At 39.4% G+C, this 20,452-nt stretch overlaps 1 protein-coding gene across 9 annotated transcripts in view; it reads right to left on the bottom strand.

Annotated features, from left to right (window-relative positions):
• Positions 1–543: 543 nt before the first annotated feature.
• The window catches only part of LOC105258293 (tyrosine-protein phosphatase Lar), a 369,476-nt gene continuing 349,567 nt past the window's right edge, over positions 544–20,452 (bottom strand). For 3 of the 9 annotated variants that reach the window (XM_011269465.3, XM_020029713.2, XM_025408046.1), the window contains 13 exons: positions 19,965–20,249; positions 18,701–18,724; positions 18,112–18,212; positions 17,702–18,031; positions 17,264–17,414; positions 15,751–16,047; positions 6,893–7,032; positions 6,328–6,530; positions 6,083–6,249; positions 4,574–5,934; positions 4,268–4,494; positions 2,365–4,177; positions 544–2,257 (listed from right to left, as the gene is read on the bottom strand). In XM_011269465.3, coding sequence (XP_011267767.1) covers positions 2,189–2,257; positions 2,365–4,177; positions 4,268–4,494; positions 4,574–5,934; positions 6,083–6,249; positions 6,328–6,530; positions 6,893–7,032; positions 15,751–16,047; positions 17,264–17,414; positions 17,702–18,031; positions 18,112–18,212; positions 18,701–18,724; positions 19,965–20,249 — 5,168 coding nt within the window. In that variant the 3' untranslated portion in view covers positions 544–2,188. Of the gene's footprint in view, positions 2,258–2,364; positions 4,178–4,267; positions 4,495–4,573; positions 5,935–6,082; positions 6,250–6,327; positions 6,531–6,892; positions 7,033–8,907; positions 8,917–15,750; positions 16,048–17,263; positions 17,415–17,701; positions 18,032–18,111; positions 18,213–18,700; positions 18,725–19,170; positions 19,559–19,964; positions 20,250–20,452 lie in introns of those variants that run through there. The other 6 variants (XM_011269470.3, XM_020029712.2, XM_020029714.2 and 3 more) reach the window with 6 other exon arrangements.

Here is a 20,452-nt window from a genome sequence, read left to right as displayed (position 1 = left end):
TTACAGTCAAAAGAATGCCAAAAAATCAAATCTATAATTGATAAAGTTTCTGAGCATAAATAACATCATATGTGTAATTGCATGTACATTTTTTTAAATCGGTAATTTCTAAAGTGTTAGGTGCAAGATGTATCGAACAATATTATACAAATTTAGAAATACGGAATATATAAACAAGTGCACAATTATTGTCTTCATAGATTTAAGTGCTTGCAATATTAAATTGCAATATGTATAGTCAAAGCTATCTCTGTAAAATGGAAATGTTATAAAAAGTGACTTTTATGAAATTATAAAATGATAAAATCAACTATTAACTATTAAATGCATTAATAAACACTTTAAAAAGTAGGATTAAGTACACTCACAATGATTTTAAAATCAAAGCAGTTAATTTTAATAAATTATTGCATTTGTTTTTAATAAATTATTTATAATTATAATTATAATTATAATTATAATTATAATTTATAATTATAAGAAATATTTTAATTTCTCACAAATTCATTAACATAATGCTGATTTTATAAAATAAAAAATTTCATAAACTTATTAAATATTTTTACTGTAGTAGATATATTGTGTAACAATGTGCGTTTCTTGGCATTGATCTGGCATTTAAGAAAAGAGAAAAAATATTTTACAAATGTTGATGAATTTAATGTATTATTAATATATGTAAATATCCTATGAATGAACTTAGAGAGAGTTCTGATACAAGTATCCATATAACTGTACAAATCGAAAAACAAACTGATATAAAGCCAAATAAATTTATGATATACTATTTACTTAAAAGAACAATAGAAGTATTCGCGCGAGATGAAAGCTACATTGGTGGAACTTTGTACATAAAGGTATCGAGGGCTCGGAAGAACAATACACGAATTCAACATACAGTGCTTCTATGTAAATTAGTTTTTTTTCTTTTATAGAAATGTGCACACAAATTTATTTGTGCACTTTTCATTGAATATAGGCACCGTTTCCTTTCATCCTTCTTTCATTCGAATCATTTTTTCATCATCATTTCCCTAATGGCATCGCTTATAATCTAGCCTTAAAACAATTTTTTCCTTATGATCTATCTAACATTATTATAATAGGTAAAATGAGAAGATCCCTACTGTTCATAACGAGTACAGCATTAATAATTGTCAATTTGGCAGTATGGCAATTTTCTTGTCTCTTGTGAGCGGAAATTTTCATCTCTCTTTCTCTCTCTTTTGTAAACCTAAAGAAAGTTATTTAGTTGATTTTTCATTCTGTTATTTTTTCTACATCAGTAAGTACTTGAATATGTGAAACATGTCATATATGGTAAATTGTAGATTTTTATCTTCACAAATGTGCGTTTCACACATATATGCAGTGCATTACTTTGTTTCTCTCACAGAATCAACATCAATACCTTTTCATTCCTCTATGCAATCGCTACTGAAGGAAGCACTCTTATCTTCAATAAACGAGAAAGGTTTGATGTTTCAGTTTGCAAGAGGTACATGTAATACACTACATTTTGACTGGGAGAGATATGGTTTTAATATTTCAGTCTATCTTAGAATTAGATTATCTAAATCTTAAAAAATGCTTTTGTGAATGATCGATTCGGCAATGGGATATGTTCCAATTTACTAATTTACGAATGTGAATCCTACGCGGCTTACAATTTTGATTACATTGTCGTACTTAATTAATCTTTCAATGTGAGAGAATATCTGGAAATTAAAAAATTCCTCTTTGTTCACACAAAGAAAAGAATATATGTATGACAATGTGCGACACAATTGTTCATACAATCATGCGTTTTGTATTTTTAAACGGCAGTTTTGAGTCGCGTTTTAACCGCGAGGAAACTTTCGAATCTAATTTTTGAAGAGATTAGCCTAAGCTGATGAATGCTTCTCAGCACACGATTTGGGCATTTGTTATATCGTCAAGAATGAAAATTTCCGGCATATTTGCATATTTACTATAACACCATTAACTAAACATTTCTTCTCTATGTTAACTGCCCATGATATTAGTAATTGCGTTGCTATTGTATTTGTTCTTGGAAGGTACGAGTACGTCACATGATTTTATTGTACTAAACACGTCGTACTTTTGCCCTCTCGACATCTCTCTCGTTTCTTTGTCGATCTCGCTTATCCCTCGATAGATCCCTCTGTTCACGAGAGTCGGCTTGTCAGTTGGCATAATGATCAAAAGACCCTAAATACTCCAAACTGGCTCGATAGCAGAACTGGTATTGATCCTGAAAAAAAAAATTGGAAAATATCATTAAAGATATTACCTTTATGTGTATGTATATATAAAATACTGCATTTTGTGAAACATTGAAAGCAACAAGAGCCTACAAACCTCGGTTTGAACCATAGCCGGACGTTGCGTGCGTAATATTCTTACAGTCTGGAAAATATCGACCACGCCCTCATATTGCATTCGTTCTAATACGATGCTAAGCGTTATGAAGACACCCGTCCTTCCTACACCGGCGCTGCAGTGCACGGTGATCGGTCCGTCTTGGCCGAATTGTTCTTTCGTTTTGTGCACTTGACCGATAAAGTCGATGAAACCATCACCAGATTTCGGGACTCCTTGTTCCGGCCAGTCGATGAATTGGAATTGTCTGACAGTACGACTGGCACCATCACGTGCATCAGTCACCTTGAATTCTCGCAAAATATATTGCGGCATATTATATTCTGCAATCGGATCTACGACGAAACATTGGTAACGGATAGATCGATCGGACGGCCAGTACTGATGACATTTTTCTCTGCCCATTTCCTTCAATTTTGTCAGCATAACGACAATCGTGGAATTATGCTCCCACAACATACGCCAGAAATCGTCAGTGGTGTCGCATAGAGGACCTTGTGTCGCTATATAAGCTGCTCGATAGCGATATCCGTCAATTAAGCTCGCATTTATATAATCGGATCCTTCGATGTTACGTTGTGGTTGCAAGCACACTCTAGTACACTCGTAAGGCAGAATGTGGACCAATCGATTTTTGTGTTTGTTGCACGGTAGATTCGCGGATATAAATCTAGTCGAGTCGGCCTTAATGTTAGAAAGCTTCTTGAATTCCAATTCCATTCCAGTTATATTGTCGATCTCAGGTTGCATGAGTTTCTGAATGTGAGAATGCAGATTTCTGGCCGGTACCTCAGTATTGCCGCAAATCACCGCTTCAAGTAGAGCGTCGTGAATGAAAATGTATTGATCCTCAGTCTGAACCATGTAATTCCTTTGAGCTCGTAGACATGTGACGTGACCATAAATATCGATCATTTTTTCATGTTTAATCCTCTCCAACATCGAGTCTATCACGATGAAGCAACCAGTTCTTCCTACGCCGGCACTACAATGTACTACTAACGGTCCACTGTCGGGCACGTTAAGCGACCTAACTCTGCGTAAGAATTGCAAAAACGGTGCAGGGTGTTCCGGCACGCCATGATCGGGCCAGGCTGTAAATTGCAGCTGCTTTATCTCTCGTCGCTCAGAATAACCCGCTCGACAAACATGAAACGTGCGGATACAGTAGGTTGCCAGCTCTTGAATATCGTTGATGGTCACAGTCATCTGTCCATAAGTTTCAGATAAGTTTCCTCTAGTAGGCCAATATTGATCGCATTTAATCCTTGTCCTCTCTTCCAACTTTGTCATCATCACGATCGTGCTGGTTCGCAATTCCCAGCACATACGCCAAAAGTCCCCGAATGTCTCCTGTAGAGGTCCTTGCGTAGCCACATATGCATTTTGCTTTCTATAACCATCGCAGTAATTGGCATTGATATAATCCGAACCCGGCATGCCATCGACAGTTTGGAGAATGACCCGCGAATGATCGTATGCGATTACGTTGGCGTAACGATTTTTCGATGCGTTGACTTCCATATTGGAATGGTCCCACGTGAATTGTTGACCAGGCTCTATCGATTCGTACTCTTGACTGAACTTGAGATTGTCGTTCGCTTTCAGGCGTTCGATGTGATTGCCCAGTTCGCTGATTGGAATCGGCGGGTGTGAGATCATGCCTGGAGTTTGGAAATTTAATCGTCGCATTTCTACCGGATCCGATGGTGCGTGATTAGAACTTATATCTGCTGCCATGAGCGGTCGTGTAACGGCTGCTTGATCTGGCGCTTTGCATGGTTGTCTTCGTCTGAAATAATTATGAAATAAAAGTATGAATATACAACTTTTACTTGTATAGATTTTGAATTGTTCTTTTCCTAAAAAAAACGCAACTTACTTTTTAATGACAAATAGAAGAACAAGGCAAACGCTGACCGTCAATGCTGCGATGATGGGACCAACAACCCACACCATACCTGGTTCTTGACCACTAGTTTTTACTGAAACTTCCGGATTTCCATCCGAAGGAGTGTTAGGATTTGGTCGACGTGGTGGTTCGCCAGGAGGTACTTCTCTCATGTCCAAAGATAGGTATTCGGAAAATGGTGATGACGTGTACAGATGCTAAAAAGAATATTTTCGCATAAATAATTATAGAATTATATACATTTATAAATCTCGTTAAACGTCCCATGTATCTTACCTTTCGTGGAGTATCGACTACAGCCCGTACAAATATTCTATAGCGTTTATTTTTTGCGAGTTTCCGATTCTCGTATCCCTCGTAAATGTCTCCGCTACCTAAATGGAATGTATACGGAATGTCTCTGTGTGGAAACTTGGCTGCGATATAGGGCGCGTTTTCTCTCTCCTGCTTAGCACTTTTTCCGGTTATCATATCCTCTGTCAATTCATCCGGTTGTTTATCGGCAGTACTCTTGTCTTCGGGCACAACTATCAAATAATAGTGTGAAATCGGGCCGTATTCCTCGGAAGCTTGCGGCAGAATAACTTGAATCTCTTCACCATTAACCACACCATAAAAGTCTGGCTTTACCATCGGTTTGGGTGCAGCCATCTGCGTAGTGACTGTAATTTTCGCCGGTGGCCTATATTGACGGTCACGTGGTACAGCGCTCACGTTAACGTTATAAGTAGTAAATGGTTGCAATTCGTTTATCATTGCGGTTGTTATTTGAGGATCCAATTCTATGTCCCTGCGAGGGACGATTTGCGTCTGTGTTATACCCTGAGAATCTACGAACTCTTTAACAGCATCGAACGAAACTTTATACTTCGACGGGGTCAGTCTTATGGGTGGAGTCCAGGACAGAGTCATCGAGTGTGTCGATGAGTCCGGTGCTCTAAGGTTTAGCGGTACATCTTCCGGTTTTACTTTCACTGTTACCTTTTCGCTGAGCCTTCCCAGACCAGTTTTATAGCGCGCAGCTACAGTTATGGCGTACTGAGTGAATTTTTCCAGATTGATTAGATCCGCCGATTCTGTCAGGCCGACGCTCTTTTGCTTCCACTCGTCCAGATCTTCCACAGCAGTCGTCGTATAAAAGATTTGATAACCGACAATCTTCCCTCTGTTGGGTACTGGTTCCCACCACACTTCCACACTGGAATCCGACGTGGCCACTGCTCTCACAGACATTGGCGCCCGACCGATATCTTTCTCCGTCATTATCGTAATCTTCTCCGAGTACGGACCGCTACCTTGTGACGTATGCGCTCGCACATGAAAAACGTATTCCGTGTTCTCTTCCAAATCAGTGAATACTGCCCTTGTCTTGGTCGTATTCCTGTCTGTAGTACTAGAGTGATCGTTCTTCTTATTGAATTGCACATCGTAACCGATTATCTGGCCGTTTCTATGTTGACGAAGTGGTTTATCCCAGGTAACGCACACGGTGTCGGGAGTTTGAAAGAAGTACGATAAGTTCGTCGGTGGCCCCGTGGGTTCACCTTCCGGGCTGAACCAATATCGTACGGTCTCCTGGCCAAAGCCGATGTTATTTTTACCCGCTACTCTGAACTCGTAATCAACGCCTTGTTCTCCTATTGATTTATTATTTGAAAAAATAGTTTATTATATATGTGGAGATAGAAGTAAGAATAATTCATAAAAATAAATAGCGATTATGTGTCTTCAAGATTTATATCATACTACACTAATAAACACTAAGTAATAATTAATTTTTCTCACCAAGATCTGTGATTTTATACGTATGCTGACGCGTGCCCTCGATAAATTCCTCCCTCAGCGTCTGATTTTTTATACCATATCGAATACGATATCCTAGCAGAGTACCATAGGTTTGAGTGGGTTGGACCCACTCGAGTTCCAAAACATCCGGGCCTCTACTTAGCACCCTGAAAAAAACGTAGAATTAAACAGTCGCGGTAAAATTTCTTACAAAAGCACAATATTTCCAAGTCGGCGTTTCTCACTTCACGTTGACTTGCGGCCTGTTTGGCACTCCGCCCGGTGTCCTAACGTGAATCGGTACCGAACGATCTCCATCTCCTTTTCTCGTTAGCGCCGCCACTTGCACCGAGTATCTCGTGTCCGGTTGCAATCCGGTAATGTTCACCTCTAGCACGCCGTCCTCGTGCACGTCCCGACGTATCGGTTCGTTCAATAGATCTTTCCCCTGAGAAATTATCAAAATTTCACCACGAGTTCATTTCACTGTTGAGACAGATATTACTATGTAATAATAAGTGATTGTTGACGTTGATTTGAAGTAATAATTTGAAGTATATATTTATGATTTATGAGTATGTATTTATAATTTGAAGTAATAATTGCGTCTTAAAAAAATGAAATATTCTATGGATACATTCTATTAATACAAGAGAATAGGGATAGTAAAGATAAGAGGATTTCTCTCACGATACAATACATGAATAGGGGAACGATAGAACAAGTATAAGATTTCATTAGTAAGTTTCACGTTAAGAGTTTGAAACTTTCAATGCTTCGCTATTGATCGTGTAGCAACCGCAAACTGACCTCCTCCCTCACTTCTTGCACGTGTATGTGGTACCCCCGTATAACGCCGTTCTGATCTGTCGCTTTTGGCGGCTTCCACTCGACGTGTATTGCCGTCGAGTTGATCGGCGTGACTTTGACGTCCTGAGGATCCCCCGGCACTGTAACGCAATCCATAATTAATTCGCGCACTTTATGCTCGTCCAACGTCACACTCACAGACACACGCCCATGTATACCCACAGACGTACGTGGACAGGGGATAATAAGTAACGATTTTACAAAATCTGAAATAATAAATAACATACTTGTATAAAATTCAAAGAAACTGCTCGAGAGAGAAATGAATGAGTATGTAAGTCGTTCGCAGTCTGTCTTGTCTGCCAAGAGATCGTTACATATGACCATTATTATTTACATTTCAGAAGTAAAAAGAATAATGTAGAAAAGCAATAAGCTTTAATATATCGGTAGCCAAGGTATCCTTTGTTGCAAGAGAAAATATACTTAAAGAAGAAAAAAAGCGAGAAATAGAATTAATCTTTTTATACATTTCTTTTACATTCTACTACCGTCCATCCGTCCTATTTGTCGTTGTAAGAGAAATTAAAAGAAAAATAGACTACAGAGCGAGAATAAAGGTAGTAAAATACAATCGAAAAGGAAACACGAGAAGGTACCAGCAGTTATAGCGCGCTTGCGGGAAGAAAAATCATAAGTAAAATAAGTTGTCGTGAAGGAAAGAAAAATGAAATGGGAAAAATGAAAGAAATGAAGAAGTAATGGAGAAGGTAATTACATGCCGCCAATCACACACGGACAAAACGACGTACAAACAATATTACGAGGCACGTTGTACCCCATGCTCTACGCCCCTGATTACGATCCTCCATTTGAATACCAATAATGCTTTTTTCTCTCTTTCCTTTTTTTTCATTCATTTATTATTTTTTTTTCTTTAGCCCGCGCGTTGGATTCACGCCTTCGCGTAGATACGTCACCGAGTATATACGGTCAAATACGCGGTAACGTTGGACACGGTACACAGCGGCAATATTGGAGAGTCCATGACTTGAGAGAGACCAAGAGTAGATGTTTGAACGCGAATTTTCGCGGAGGAAGGTGTATAACGAATGCACTCGAAGAAATGAAAGTTACAAGCGACAAACCGGAAGAGTCTCGCTCTTGGATCGGATGCAATGGCAGGGGCGGTAAATATGCACGTCGCCTATTTACAACGTTTATTTACAACCACGACCACCATCCGGTGAAGTTAGAAACTCGCGACTTCCACGCGGCGACGTGTTTTCGCGTCAACGTCGCAACTTGTAACGTCGCGATTCCAGAAGTTGTCCGAAAGACGAGATAACTCGATTGTATTCCATGGACGGTCCAGTATTCGTCGTCGCTAAACGGCTAGTTATAAGAGAGAAATGAGAAACGTAATGTGATGGGAAAAATAAAAATCCATATAAAAATCAGCACTGCCTAATACCTACTTCCGCACGATATATATATGTATATAATAATAATAGCAGCTTTTTCTACGATGGGAGGATATGCAAAAAACGAAATTTGCTCCGCAACGAAAGTACATACAGAAAATTTCGACGCAGAACTGAATCGTCGTAGCGCGGATTTGATGAGAAGCGATTGGTAGATCGCGTGCTCGCTCTGCTTTTCTAGCTCTCGTACGTATACACAATTAAGTAAGATCAAGATCACACTTACAATTTCGCTATGTAGCGCAAAAAACAAGGACGGCGAGCGCGCGCAAGTCGCAGCGTAATGTATGTAATAACATGTCTTTTTTTTAAGATTATGTCGTAATATATTCGCTGGCTGCAGCAAACAAAAAGAAATAACTGTAGGACAACACTCTGAGATTTAACTCTTTCGACAGATAACAAAAGAAGAGTATATGTAATATATATATATATATATGCAAAAAAATGAGACGGAGACAAAAAGAAAAAGAAAAAGTGAAACAAAAATTGAAAAATATCATGGCACAACTCGAGCTAAGGGATACTCACTTTTTTCAGCTGCGCCCCAAAAGTCGCCAAAAAAGTGGGAAAAAAAAACTCGTAAAAATTCGTGTCAACTTCGCACGTACATTGAATAGAATATTATAATGTAATTTAATTACTTTTTAAGGCATATCACAATGGGTAGCACACTACTAATTATCATCAAAATTGGCCCTCTCTATATGTAATGGCTATTCTCGATTTTACGATAAAAAAAGTACAGATAAGAGATCTCTTTATCCTTCTCTTCTCGAAGCAGGCACGCGCTCGCATTCGCTCGATTCGATCCTTTCGCTCCGGCCTCATGCGCTCGATGACAATCGTACCGCTTATTTAATCTCGCAACTGCTAACGAATGTCGGTGGCAACAAGATTCATGATCCAATCGATCGTTAAATAGACCAAAAAAAAAATGATCACTTGGCCCTCGGTTGCAGTTGGTCGCAGAGAGGCGGGAGACGTGAGAATATCTTTTTTGGCATGCGCAATCACTACTCCAAATATGAAATAACTAAAGGCTCATGTTCACCTGCCTCGTGTCGGGGAGCGAAAGTCAAATGTATCTCACGTTTCTCCAAATATGCTCGATATATTCGCAGCTGCCGATGGCAATAATCTCAGAATCGAGATCTCCCTTATTCCTTCTCTCCCCCCGACACGAGACATTAAAGAGGGAAAGACCTATGATAAAATGCCTACGAAAAGAAAGCTATAGGAAGGAGAAACCATAAGAAAGAATAAGGTGGACGGTTTCTAGGATGTATTAAACGAGAGAAGGGTATTGTCGTATTGCTACGGTATTCTATAGAACTTGGACAGTCGTGAGAAAAACTCGCGATTCCTCTTGTGACGTTATCGTCAAAAAACTCACGGTACAAGAGTGGGATACATGTCGGTAGGGTGGAGTGTCTTCTGAGGAAAAATTGTTTTTCTTTTTTTTTTCTTTTTGCAACTCCAAAAAGTCACCCGCAAAAAACAGCAGCTCGATCAAAAACTTTTGTCATTTCAGCAAAGGGGAGACAATAGGGTAAATTAAAGAGAGAAAGAGAGAAGACGAGAGAAAGACAGAGGGAGAAAACAAGACAAACAGAACAAGAAGTCTCTTTCTCTCTCTCGATTTAAATACCATAAAAAGATATCCCGCTATTTGTCTCTCTCCTTCATCCCCCTTTTTTTCTCTCTCTCCCTCCCTCCCTCCCTCCTTCTCTCTCTCTCTCAATATCAACATCCACCCGCGCATTCATCCACGCAAAAATCACAAAATTTCGCGTAAAACGCGCGTGCAAATACGTTTCGACAGCCGTTGCCGAGACGCGATGGTAGAGGTGCCGTTTATTTGATTAACGAATTGTGCGCGCGTACCTGTCGATGATCGAGTGTGTCGAAACTGTCGATGGCATCTAAAATATCTAATTCAAATTGGCGGAACTAGTTGGATCGAGCTAAAAGGAATACCAACTGTGTTTATAAATCATGCGCTTTGTTGGGGTATAACAATAATATAATTTTTGTATATATCAAAATTAGAAAAAAACAATCAGAAACATCAATGGACAGCCGAAGCTTTCGAGACTTTAACATTACGCCTACAAAAGAGTGTTGCTTCAACTGCTGCTTAATAATTCAAATACAAAAAGAAACAAACCACACACACATTTACATATACGGTATACTGTATAATCATACCTTTTCTAGATATTTATGTAAAAAATATGTGTGCGTCTCTCGAGATAAAAGATAAAATATATATGTTATATATATTTAAAAAGAGAAAGATATGGTATTTAAACAGAATATTTTGTTGCACATATCGGAGAGAGAGTCTGAGAGAATAATAAAATACTATATTTGACTTACAGAGACAGAAGTTGGAAACGGATCGAAGTCTCGCATGCAGAGAGCGAAGGTATTATACGTAATATAGAAAATGGTCGTCGAGCGGTTATGACATTCCAACGAATTTGATTACGTATGAAAATTAATGGAATCCGATGCTCGCAGTCCACATATATCCGGATTTTTCGTTTCGTCTCCATATGCAGCATACGGTAAGTTTTCTAGATAAAGTGCGCTTCACCCGCGCTGGACATTTCGCGCACGAGCAAAAATCGAGAATTCAATTTGGAATGTGCATTTCGTATTTCCATTTTTTTTTTACGCGTGCTACTTTAAAAAGAGATGGCTATTTCGCTTGCGGATATTAAGGTCATCGGTCGTTTCCGGCGGGGGTGAAGTCTGATGAGCCGACATTGAATGCTTCCACTCGTCGAGATCCACGGAATTGTGGCCGATGTTGTGAGCATACAAATAAAAATATAATCAGAAAAAATCTGATAAATATTGGTATTCAAATGTTTTCAAGAAAACGCCTCGCGAATTTCTTTTTTTTTTTTTCTTTCTCAGTAATAAATTATGCGACTCTTTTTCTTCGTCGAGAACGTTTGGGCGCAGAGAAAATTTCGCGCAAGAGAACTTTCGATTTGACTTCTATTATATACCGTTCACCTTTTACTGATCACTTTCCTGATGCTTTTCGATTACTTTTCGTTTACGCATTCTTACGCGCGTCGTCCTTCTTCCATCCGGTATCCTTTTACACAATCACTCACGCATTCACGCGCACACTTTCCTGTCACGACCTCGAAAAAAACATACTATGAATTATAATCGACTGCGGTTTTTTTCATGATATTATACATAATATCGGTTATAATAAATTCGTGCGCACTTACAAAGGCGGAAAATTAAATTTCTGACAAAAACAATCTACATGAGGCAATCCTTTGTACGTAAAATACTTTTCATGTGTGTGTTCACTTTTAAACAAAAATTTTTCAACACACGTATGCATAATTTATGCAGATCGTTTTTTTCCCCAAAAAATCCATTCATTTTCCACAAAACATTCGCGAATTAATGATCGATGTAACAATATCGTTTTATAAAGATCAGATTGTTTTTATTGCAGCTAAAAATCCTAAAATCTAGAAAATTCGCGGCCACGAAACACTCGTCGTTAATGTTGCCATTTCGATTATTATCGTTATTTCGAGATCGCCTCAGGAAGGAGCTTCAGGTTGCACGACAGTCGACAGTGGGGGTGCTTTTCGAGGGTGCTTTCAGTGCTGGTGCTCGACGGCACGATATTGCATCGTCTATAACAATATTTATTCGGACGTGTGTAGCCGCTGCTGTGTGCACGGTGCTTGCTCTCTCACGCAACAACGTGAGCGTATCTCTATGTATATGCATATCCAGTCGCACACGCCCGCACGCGTGTCCTACGTGAATACTACGTGCACGCGTATGCGCCGTCTCGCAATCGAATTAATCGTAAAAGCGGGGTGCTTGCACTTGAGAATCCGGTGCATAGGAAAGGGGCAAGACTATGACGGCGGCCGGCACCACGCGACGCACGCACGCACGTGCGTGCGTGCACGTTTGCCGCGTGGCATTCTAATTCCACGAAGTGCGTGTATGCGTGCGTGGTGGGTGCGAAAAATACGTGTAACACACGGTGCCGGCACGCGTTTACATGACTTTTGCAAAGTGCCCGTGCACATACGGTGAGACATTTTATATATATATAATATCATAGTAGCGGTGTGATAAATCTCGGTAAATAGTGAACGATGACAGTCAGTAATAATAGTAAACGTATGCGTTAAAAGATATATATGTATATATATGCTATGCACGTGACGGTGAATCTTTGTGCTTGACAATGTGCGAGCTTACACGGCAGGGTGCTTTCAGCAGTGCTTTTTATCGTTTCGCTTCGCTCTGCCGAGTCTGCTTCAGGAGGGTGAAACGGGCGTCGGATCAGTTGCTTCATAGACAGGACAATGCGGGGAATGGGGGATTGGAGGAACGGAGAAGAAAGGGGCGCAGGTGGAAGATGGAAAAACGAAAGAGGACAAAGGAAGGAGAGAGAAAGGAAGGAGGAGAGAGAGTTTCATAGCGGTGAGCAGTGAAAGGCGTAAGGAAGGTCGTTATGAACGCGCATCGGTACGACTTTTCGTTCAACAACTATGGTGACATAATGCCTCCGCGACAAATGATACTTCTCTGCCTGTCCAACGTGGAGAATATCTTTATAGCCCGTTAGAGATGAACAGAGTCGCATCGTATACACAATCATCTACCGCGCGTTTTTCTCCGTTTTACTTCTCCTCCCGAATCGAATAATTTTTTTATAATTCCAATTTTTTTTCTCGCTCAATTATTATTATTACCTTTTTTTCAATCCCGCGATCTGTTGTTTCTACTTATCCGTGAAACTTTTAACAATCACGATTGTACCGTATCACTTCGCTTCCGCACCGAGAGAAGTTATCGTTACGATTAAATGATTTCCCGGACAGATACCGTGGCTAACAATCGCGCGGAGATTTATTTTTTCAACCACTACTGTATAAATATCGTGCAAACAATTTTTTTCCTCTCGGTGCTGAATTCGTTTGTTATGGGAGGAATCGTGCTGAACGTTATTCTGACCGGCAAAGGGAGAAGGGCGAGAAGGGGTGAAAAACGTTCGACATGCGGGATCGATTGGCACCTTCGGGTGCTATTCGGTCGGAACAGGGATGGGAAGTAACAGAAAGCAAAACTGTCTTCATGCATCAGCATGCCATTCAGAGGATGTAGATGGTATTATATAATGTAAACGTGATATAATTTACTAGGAAGTGATCTCGCAGACTCGACACAGTTCGGCGGATTTTGATGGTGGTGATGGAGAAGATGAAGGGATAGGTGGAACATTGGAATTCGAAGGCTTCTTGTGTTTTTCGTGATGGGAAGAGTTCGAGAGGTTGCGTTTCTGGGATCGAGGAAGTCTTTAAACAAACGAAGGCATGCTCTAAACATGTGCAAACGATAGGTAGAACTAAATCTCAACTAAAGACAGAAGAGCCTTATATATCAGAGATATATAGAAATATATATATGTGTAATATATATATATATAGTGAAAAAGTGCGTCATATATATATTCTTGTGTGTGAGATAACATTCGCTAGAGTTTTTATATATATACGTAAGCGCTTCACTCGCAAGCTGTCCCTCGCTTTGCCATTATTTTCATCAGATTGTTGCGTATGTAACAAGTTATTATTTAATTTTGTTCGTTAGTATTATTTACGTATTTATTTATTTCATGTAACTTGTACAGCTAATAGTGATATAAAAAAAAGAGGAAATAAAAATGGAAATAATGGCACGCAGGGCAGCCAGTCTGACTTCTATCTTCATAACACGTGGCAAGAGTGAGTTAATAAACTAAAGGAGAGAAACGAAACATCTTTACTGACGTAACCACGGTAACCACCAGAAAGAACACTGAGTGTAATGAATACATATTATTAGATTGATATATTACGATAATATGAATAGATCTTAAAAACTAGCTGTTCAAAACCTGGATCATCCTCCTGCAAATGCTTTAAGGAAAGACAAAAACACTTGAGTGAGTATAATTAGGTATTAATTAGCGTGTCAAAATAGATATCCAAGTTTTAAAAGTGGGGCTAGGGAGATGAAAAAAACCAACGGCAACGAACAAAGAGAGAGAGTTGCGATTAGGCCCTGTAAAAACGGTAAGAAAATTCGTTTTTTTTTTCTTTTTCTCTTTCATCGTTAATAGCTGAGCTCAAAAATTGGTTATCAGCTTCTGAAAAATCCGTGGCTGCGTGCACCTGGAAAAAATTATCGTGGGCACACTAAAATCTGAGGGGACGGAGGAAAGGGTGGAATTTTTCGGGAGAGATTTTGGGATAGCTAGAATAAGTCGTTGGATATTTTTTATTGCCGCAAAAAATCCAAAAATATAAAATCTTGCCAGCCAAAAACGTAGGGCCATCATCGTTTCATGTTTCGCGTCGCGTGGGTGCCGGTTTTTTTATAAAAATCGGAAGAGTGAAAAGGAGGTTGCGAAAAGAACGACAGGAAAGCGTGATTGGAGAGGCACGAAAAATCTAAAAAGTCGTGCGCGTTCAAAATTTTTGTTCGCGCAAAAAAAGGTAATTCGACCGGAAAAAAGGGCCGTGTCCGTCCTCTTTTCCTCTCTCGTCACGATGAGCGATTCGATAGTTCGTTTCTCGAAACTATAACTGTAACACAAGAATGGCGTGAGAGAAGAGAGGAAAGCTCATATATATATATAATATAATACAGTATTACGATATATTGTATATATAATGTAAGTTAATATAGAATTATAAAAAAAAAATGTAAAAATATAGTATAAAAAAATATAATATATGAGTGTAGAGAGAAAAGATAGACGATAGAGAAAATACAGAACAGAAAGTCGTGATGAAGGAAGAGAGTATATCGGTTGTTTGAGAGTTTGGGAAAAGAGACAGGTGACGTTAGTGGAATCTGAAATCGAAAGTATATATATGTATATAGTAATGTACATTTTATATACGTAAAATGCATTCACCCAGAATAACACGGCGTGTCGTCGCAACCCGCACTGGAACCGCGCGAAAGTATAACCGGACTGACTTTTGGCGGGCTTTTATATTTTTGGCTCTCTCGGATGAGGCGCGTTATTACTTCATCCCAATATGGTATTTCTTCTTCGCGAAGTTTAGCGTGTGAAATTCGTAGCGACCGCGACCGATTTGGTGTTGCGATTACGATCTAATTTTCATTCAATACATTCACAGACATTAGTGATATTTTTTTTTAATACGAGCAAAGCTTTGTGCAAAAACCATCATTGCGAGATATTCATTAATATTGTCACTCTTTCGCGTTATACGTCACCACGGATTTTACACGTTACTCCTCGCATGCCTGAGGTAAACAGAGAGACTTTCAGTTAGTGTCTGTGATACATACCGTCCTCGTGAGTTCTGACCAAGATAGGATAACTCGGGGGTCCGTCACCTACTCTGGTCCCGGCCAATACCCAGATCCGATATTCGGTCCACTTTTTGAGCTCGTCCAACACGAAACGCGTGTCATTCAGTTTGATATTCCTCGCCTCGGAGTCAGAGCGACCACTCTCGACGACTTGCAGTCTGTAGTAGGCGATCCTTCCGTTGGAACGTTCAGCGGCCGGTGGTTCCCACGTTACCAATATAGAGGTTGGGCTGATCGCTTTGCCGGTTACATTGCGAGGCGGAGCCCCGGGGACTGTATAACACTCAGTTATAGGAAGGAAAGAAACAAAATCGGGGTCGGGGGAAGCCATAATCGGCAGTTACCAGCCGATTGTATCAGATTCTGGCTTAAGGCTCAAAGAATATGAGAATACAAAAAGAAATTATACGTAGCAATTATCGTGTATCTTGACTACTTATTTCATCATCGGATAATTATCAATTAATAAAAAGTAACATCAATTTGGCACTCTTAGCGATCTGTTCAAATTTCATTGATCTCCTAGGTGCATTTGTTATTTTAAAATAATGCAAATGAGATTGTAACATTTTTGTATAAAGCGAATGATAAATGGTCGATCAGCAATGGAGTTCTCGTACTCTTCGATTCGATATCCTCAACGCTGAGAACGCACAATCGACGGTGACTGTCGAGGGATATTAACAAAACGGTACGTGACGATTGGTCAAGGTTCAAAGTGGTGTAAAATATTCAAGGTTAAAAATTCATGAATCGATCCTTGAACAGTCGAAAAAAGATGTGATTAGAGACAGTTCTCCCGGAGCGGCTCGGCGTTAACTCGGACGCAAAAAATACGCAGAGTTAACGACTTACACGTTAATATAATTGCAAGGGAACGAGACAACGAAAAACTGAAGAACGGACGATAAATTAATATATTATCGAGAATGAAAAGAGGTGCTCAAAATGCACACATATATCAATGCAGTGCTTAGTGCAATTTATATGTATGATATGTACGTATATATATATAGATATATATATAAAGTGGCATCCAAAAACGGCTTTCTTATTTGCAACGCATGCAGTCATTCTCACTCTCCCACACTTCACTTGTTTCGACGTTACTCTCTATGTATATATTCTTTTCTTTTTACGCTCTCTTTTTTTAGTTTCTTTCTCTATCAAACGCGTATTCGAAGGTAAGAAATTTTTATTTTTTTTTTTTCTTTAAAAAAAGGCTTTTTCCAAGGTGTTGTGCGTCCAATAGCTTACGCTACTTGCAGGAGCGTCTAGCGCTACAGCACCTCCTACCTGCTGTGCCATCGCGATACGTGATTGCGCGAGGAGCCTGCAAGACTCAGATGCGTCCTATCCAATCTGATCATCACGATCTGAGATTCGAATAGTCGATTATCTCGCAACAATCCCGTATCGGCATGCATCTGGCACTCCTCGCTGCATGAACTCGCTCGGTTTCATTTACGTTCGTGCGCGTTCTGCTTACCGTACTGTTTCGTGCGAACTGGATACGGTATCGTCGTGGCACCCTCTCCCCTTTGACTCCTCGCGGCCAGCCATACGTAGTACAGAGTATTCGGATATAGTCCGGTCAGAGTGTAGTTCTCGGTGACCGGTATTCTGCGATGGTGCTTCTCCTAATACCATTAGAAATGCCAGACGTGTTAACGCGACACGTAATATCGTGCGAACGAAGTAATCGTTTCTTTCAGAGAATTACTCGTAACAAGTTTTAAAATCTTTTAAATTTTATTTAAAATTTAATTAAATTTTATTTAATTACCACAAACGATTAGAAATAAATTGTTATCCTCAATATCATTACCAATTTTAAAATGTGTGGCGCATAAACACGAGATGAAATTAGCTATCGTTAAAAAAAGAAGGAGAGTTTTTCGTTACAGAAATTTATAACGTTATTTACCTTCGCATAAGTGTCATTCCAGTACAGCTCATAACTGAGAATATTCTCAGCGCTATGAGCGGGCTTGCTCCATTGGAGCATTACTGTGGTCTCCCCGATCTCGACTGCCGTTAGCATTTCGGGCTGACTCGGTACCCCTTGTTGAGTTTTGATTTGCACCGGTAGACTGAGCGGTCCAGGACCGACACTCGTGAGCGCCTGGACTCTTATGGTATAGATCGTATGCGGCGTCAGCTCCGAGATGGTTGTCAGCTGGCTGTTATCCACCATTTGGTATTGCCACGACGCCATCGGTTGATTCGAATCCGTTGTGTAGTACACTTTGTATCCCTGGAGGTGCACCGTGTGCTCGTTAGTGAATTTGTTGCGATTCGAAAGAAAAACAATTTCGAAGAGAAAAAGACACCGACCGTCACTTGACCGTTCGGAGTTTCCGGCTCATCCCACTGTATGACCATTGTGCTGGAGCTCAACGGTCGCACTTGAACCTTTCGCGGCGCTGTACCGGGTTCTAGAAAAAAAGATTGAGTTTTTAGCATTATTAGAGGGAGACCAGAAAAAGTACGAAATACACACGAAGACGGTGGAAAGGTGATGTACACCATAGTTAGTTGCACGATAAGAAACCCTCCAAAAAAGCCACTCCAAAAAGAAACCTTTCAGAAGAGATTGTAAAAACTAAGAGCTAGTGCGATGTAAAGATAGAGAAGAAAAATATAGAACGAAATAAAATTCGACTTTTTGTGTAATAATACTACTAATCGATACATTTTCAAGAAATCACACTGCAAGACTTACCTACAAGAAGAATACTTATACGAATGTGTATCGATGTGTGCATTTTAAAAATGGTAAAAAAATATATGTGTCAGGATAAAAATGATAATTATGTGCGTAAAGAGTAACGAATTAAAACAAATTAAACAAGAATATGAATAGGCAAAGAAATCGGTACAGGTGTATCACTACGGCACACTTTTAGTATATGTTTTGACTTACTGGCACCTCCATTTGTCGATTCCGCTATCCGAGAAAAAATGTTAAACGATTATTATCAATTCTCTGTACATAAGTGATATAATAAATTTGGAGTGAAAATACGAATTGCGAGAACAGTCTCTACGTCTCTTTCGTATTTTCACGGGGTAAGAAGTGTGCTACTATTTTGTAGGAAAAGTGCAATTTCGCGTGCTGTCTCTCCCGCGTTTCTCGCTCCCTCTTTCATAAAAAAAAGGAGACGAAGAGACGTATTCGAGACGGAGAAAGATATAGATAGAGAGAAAGCGAGAGAAAGTGAAAGAGGCAGTTGAGGCTGGGGATATAGAGGCGAAAAAATACACAATGACACGAGACGTCGAAGCGCGACGAAATGCTGTAGAACGGCCCGCAAAAAACACTAACATATTTGGTGCAACAAAGAGCAGAGGGGAAGTTTAGTGATAGGTGAAAAAAATTTTCTTGTCACTTACATGAATCAAATCGTGCGTCCACGGCGGACAGCATGGAAAAAAGTACAGAATTTCCCTCAAAAAATGTGCGTAAAAATTCGTTTCTTTTTCGATAGTGTACAAAAATTCTATCTACGTGCAAAAAATTCACGCTCACAACAGAGTAGTGCCGTTCCTCCGCTACACCTTTACATTGTAATTTTCCGATCGTTCCTCGCGAATACGCGGAGAAAAAACTATTAGATCCGAAATGGAATCGCGTTTTAAATCGACGAGTAAGTTCACCGCACGTATGTTCGTTAAGAGACGCAGAAATGAAACACAAATTGATTTATGAGTGGGTTTATTTTGTTGTGTTGGATACAGATACGATCTTTATGTATGAAAAAGATATCGAAAAAGATAAAAAAATTATTGATTTAATAAACATCATTGTTTTAGTAAGTTTATTTTTATACGAGAATTTGAGATGACGAGACTAGAATGAGAGAAGAATGTCAATAAAATAGAGATATTTCTGTAGAAACGATTTTTTCCATTGTTCTTTATTTTGATGTAAAAGCGACAGCAAATTTTAATTTGTGTAAAATTTGTGAAAATATAATATATTTATAACAGTATATTCGTAGATATTATTATATACTGCAACAACAAAAAAAAGCTTTATTTTGTAAATTATTAAATTTTTTTATCTAATATGTGCTACGATAATTAAATTACAATCCATGGTTCTTGATAAAGAAAATATCGTTTCTAATAATAAAAATGTAAAATTAGAAGTTGGTATAGAGATAGTAAATGCTAAATGTACTGACTTGTTTCACCAGTAGTGACTATCACCGGGGCACTTGGGGGACCACGCCCGATGCTGTTCACGGCTATTACATATAGCTCATACTCCGTATATGGACTGAGACTCCTAACATGATAGTACATCGTCGTGATACCGGATATCTCGGCAAATGCCTGGTTCACATGCTTCGGTTTATGCTGAATTACGTAGTACTGCAGATCATCCGGTCTTTTGTAGGACCAGCTCAGCTTCACCGACGTCGCAGTGATATCCGACGCTTGAACATTCTCCGGTGGGCCGGGAAGAGCTGCGGGGATATTATTACGGCTTTACCTCCGCGATCAAAGCATTGAATACCGATGGTGGCGAAAATCCACGTGAATAATAATGATCTTTATGTAAATTGCATCTGATCTTGGATCGCCAAATTATTTATTCAAACTAAGTCTAAAGCAAATAATTTTCTAAAATTGTGATATTTTTTTTTTAATAGTTTTCCGAAAAAAAAAT

Source organism: Camponotus floridanus, unplaced genomic scaffold, assembly GCF_003227725.1.
Source record: "Camponotus floridanus strain SB8 unplaced genomic scaffold, Cflo_v7.5 scaffold2, whole genome shotgun sequence".
Classification (NCBI taxonomy): Eukaryota; Metazoa; Arthropoda; class Insecta; order Hymenoptera; family Formicidae; genus Camponotus; species Camponotus floridanus.
The sequence above is the reverse complement of the archived record's forward strand: the minus strand, read 5'-3'. Positions and strand labels throughout refer to the sequence as shown.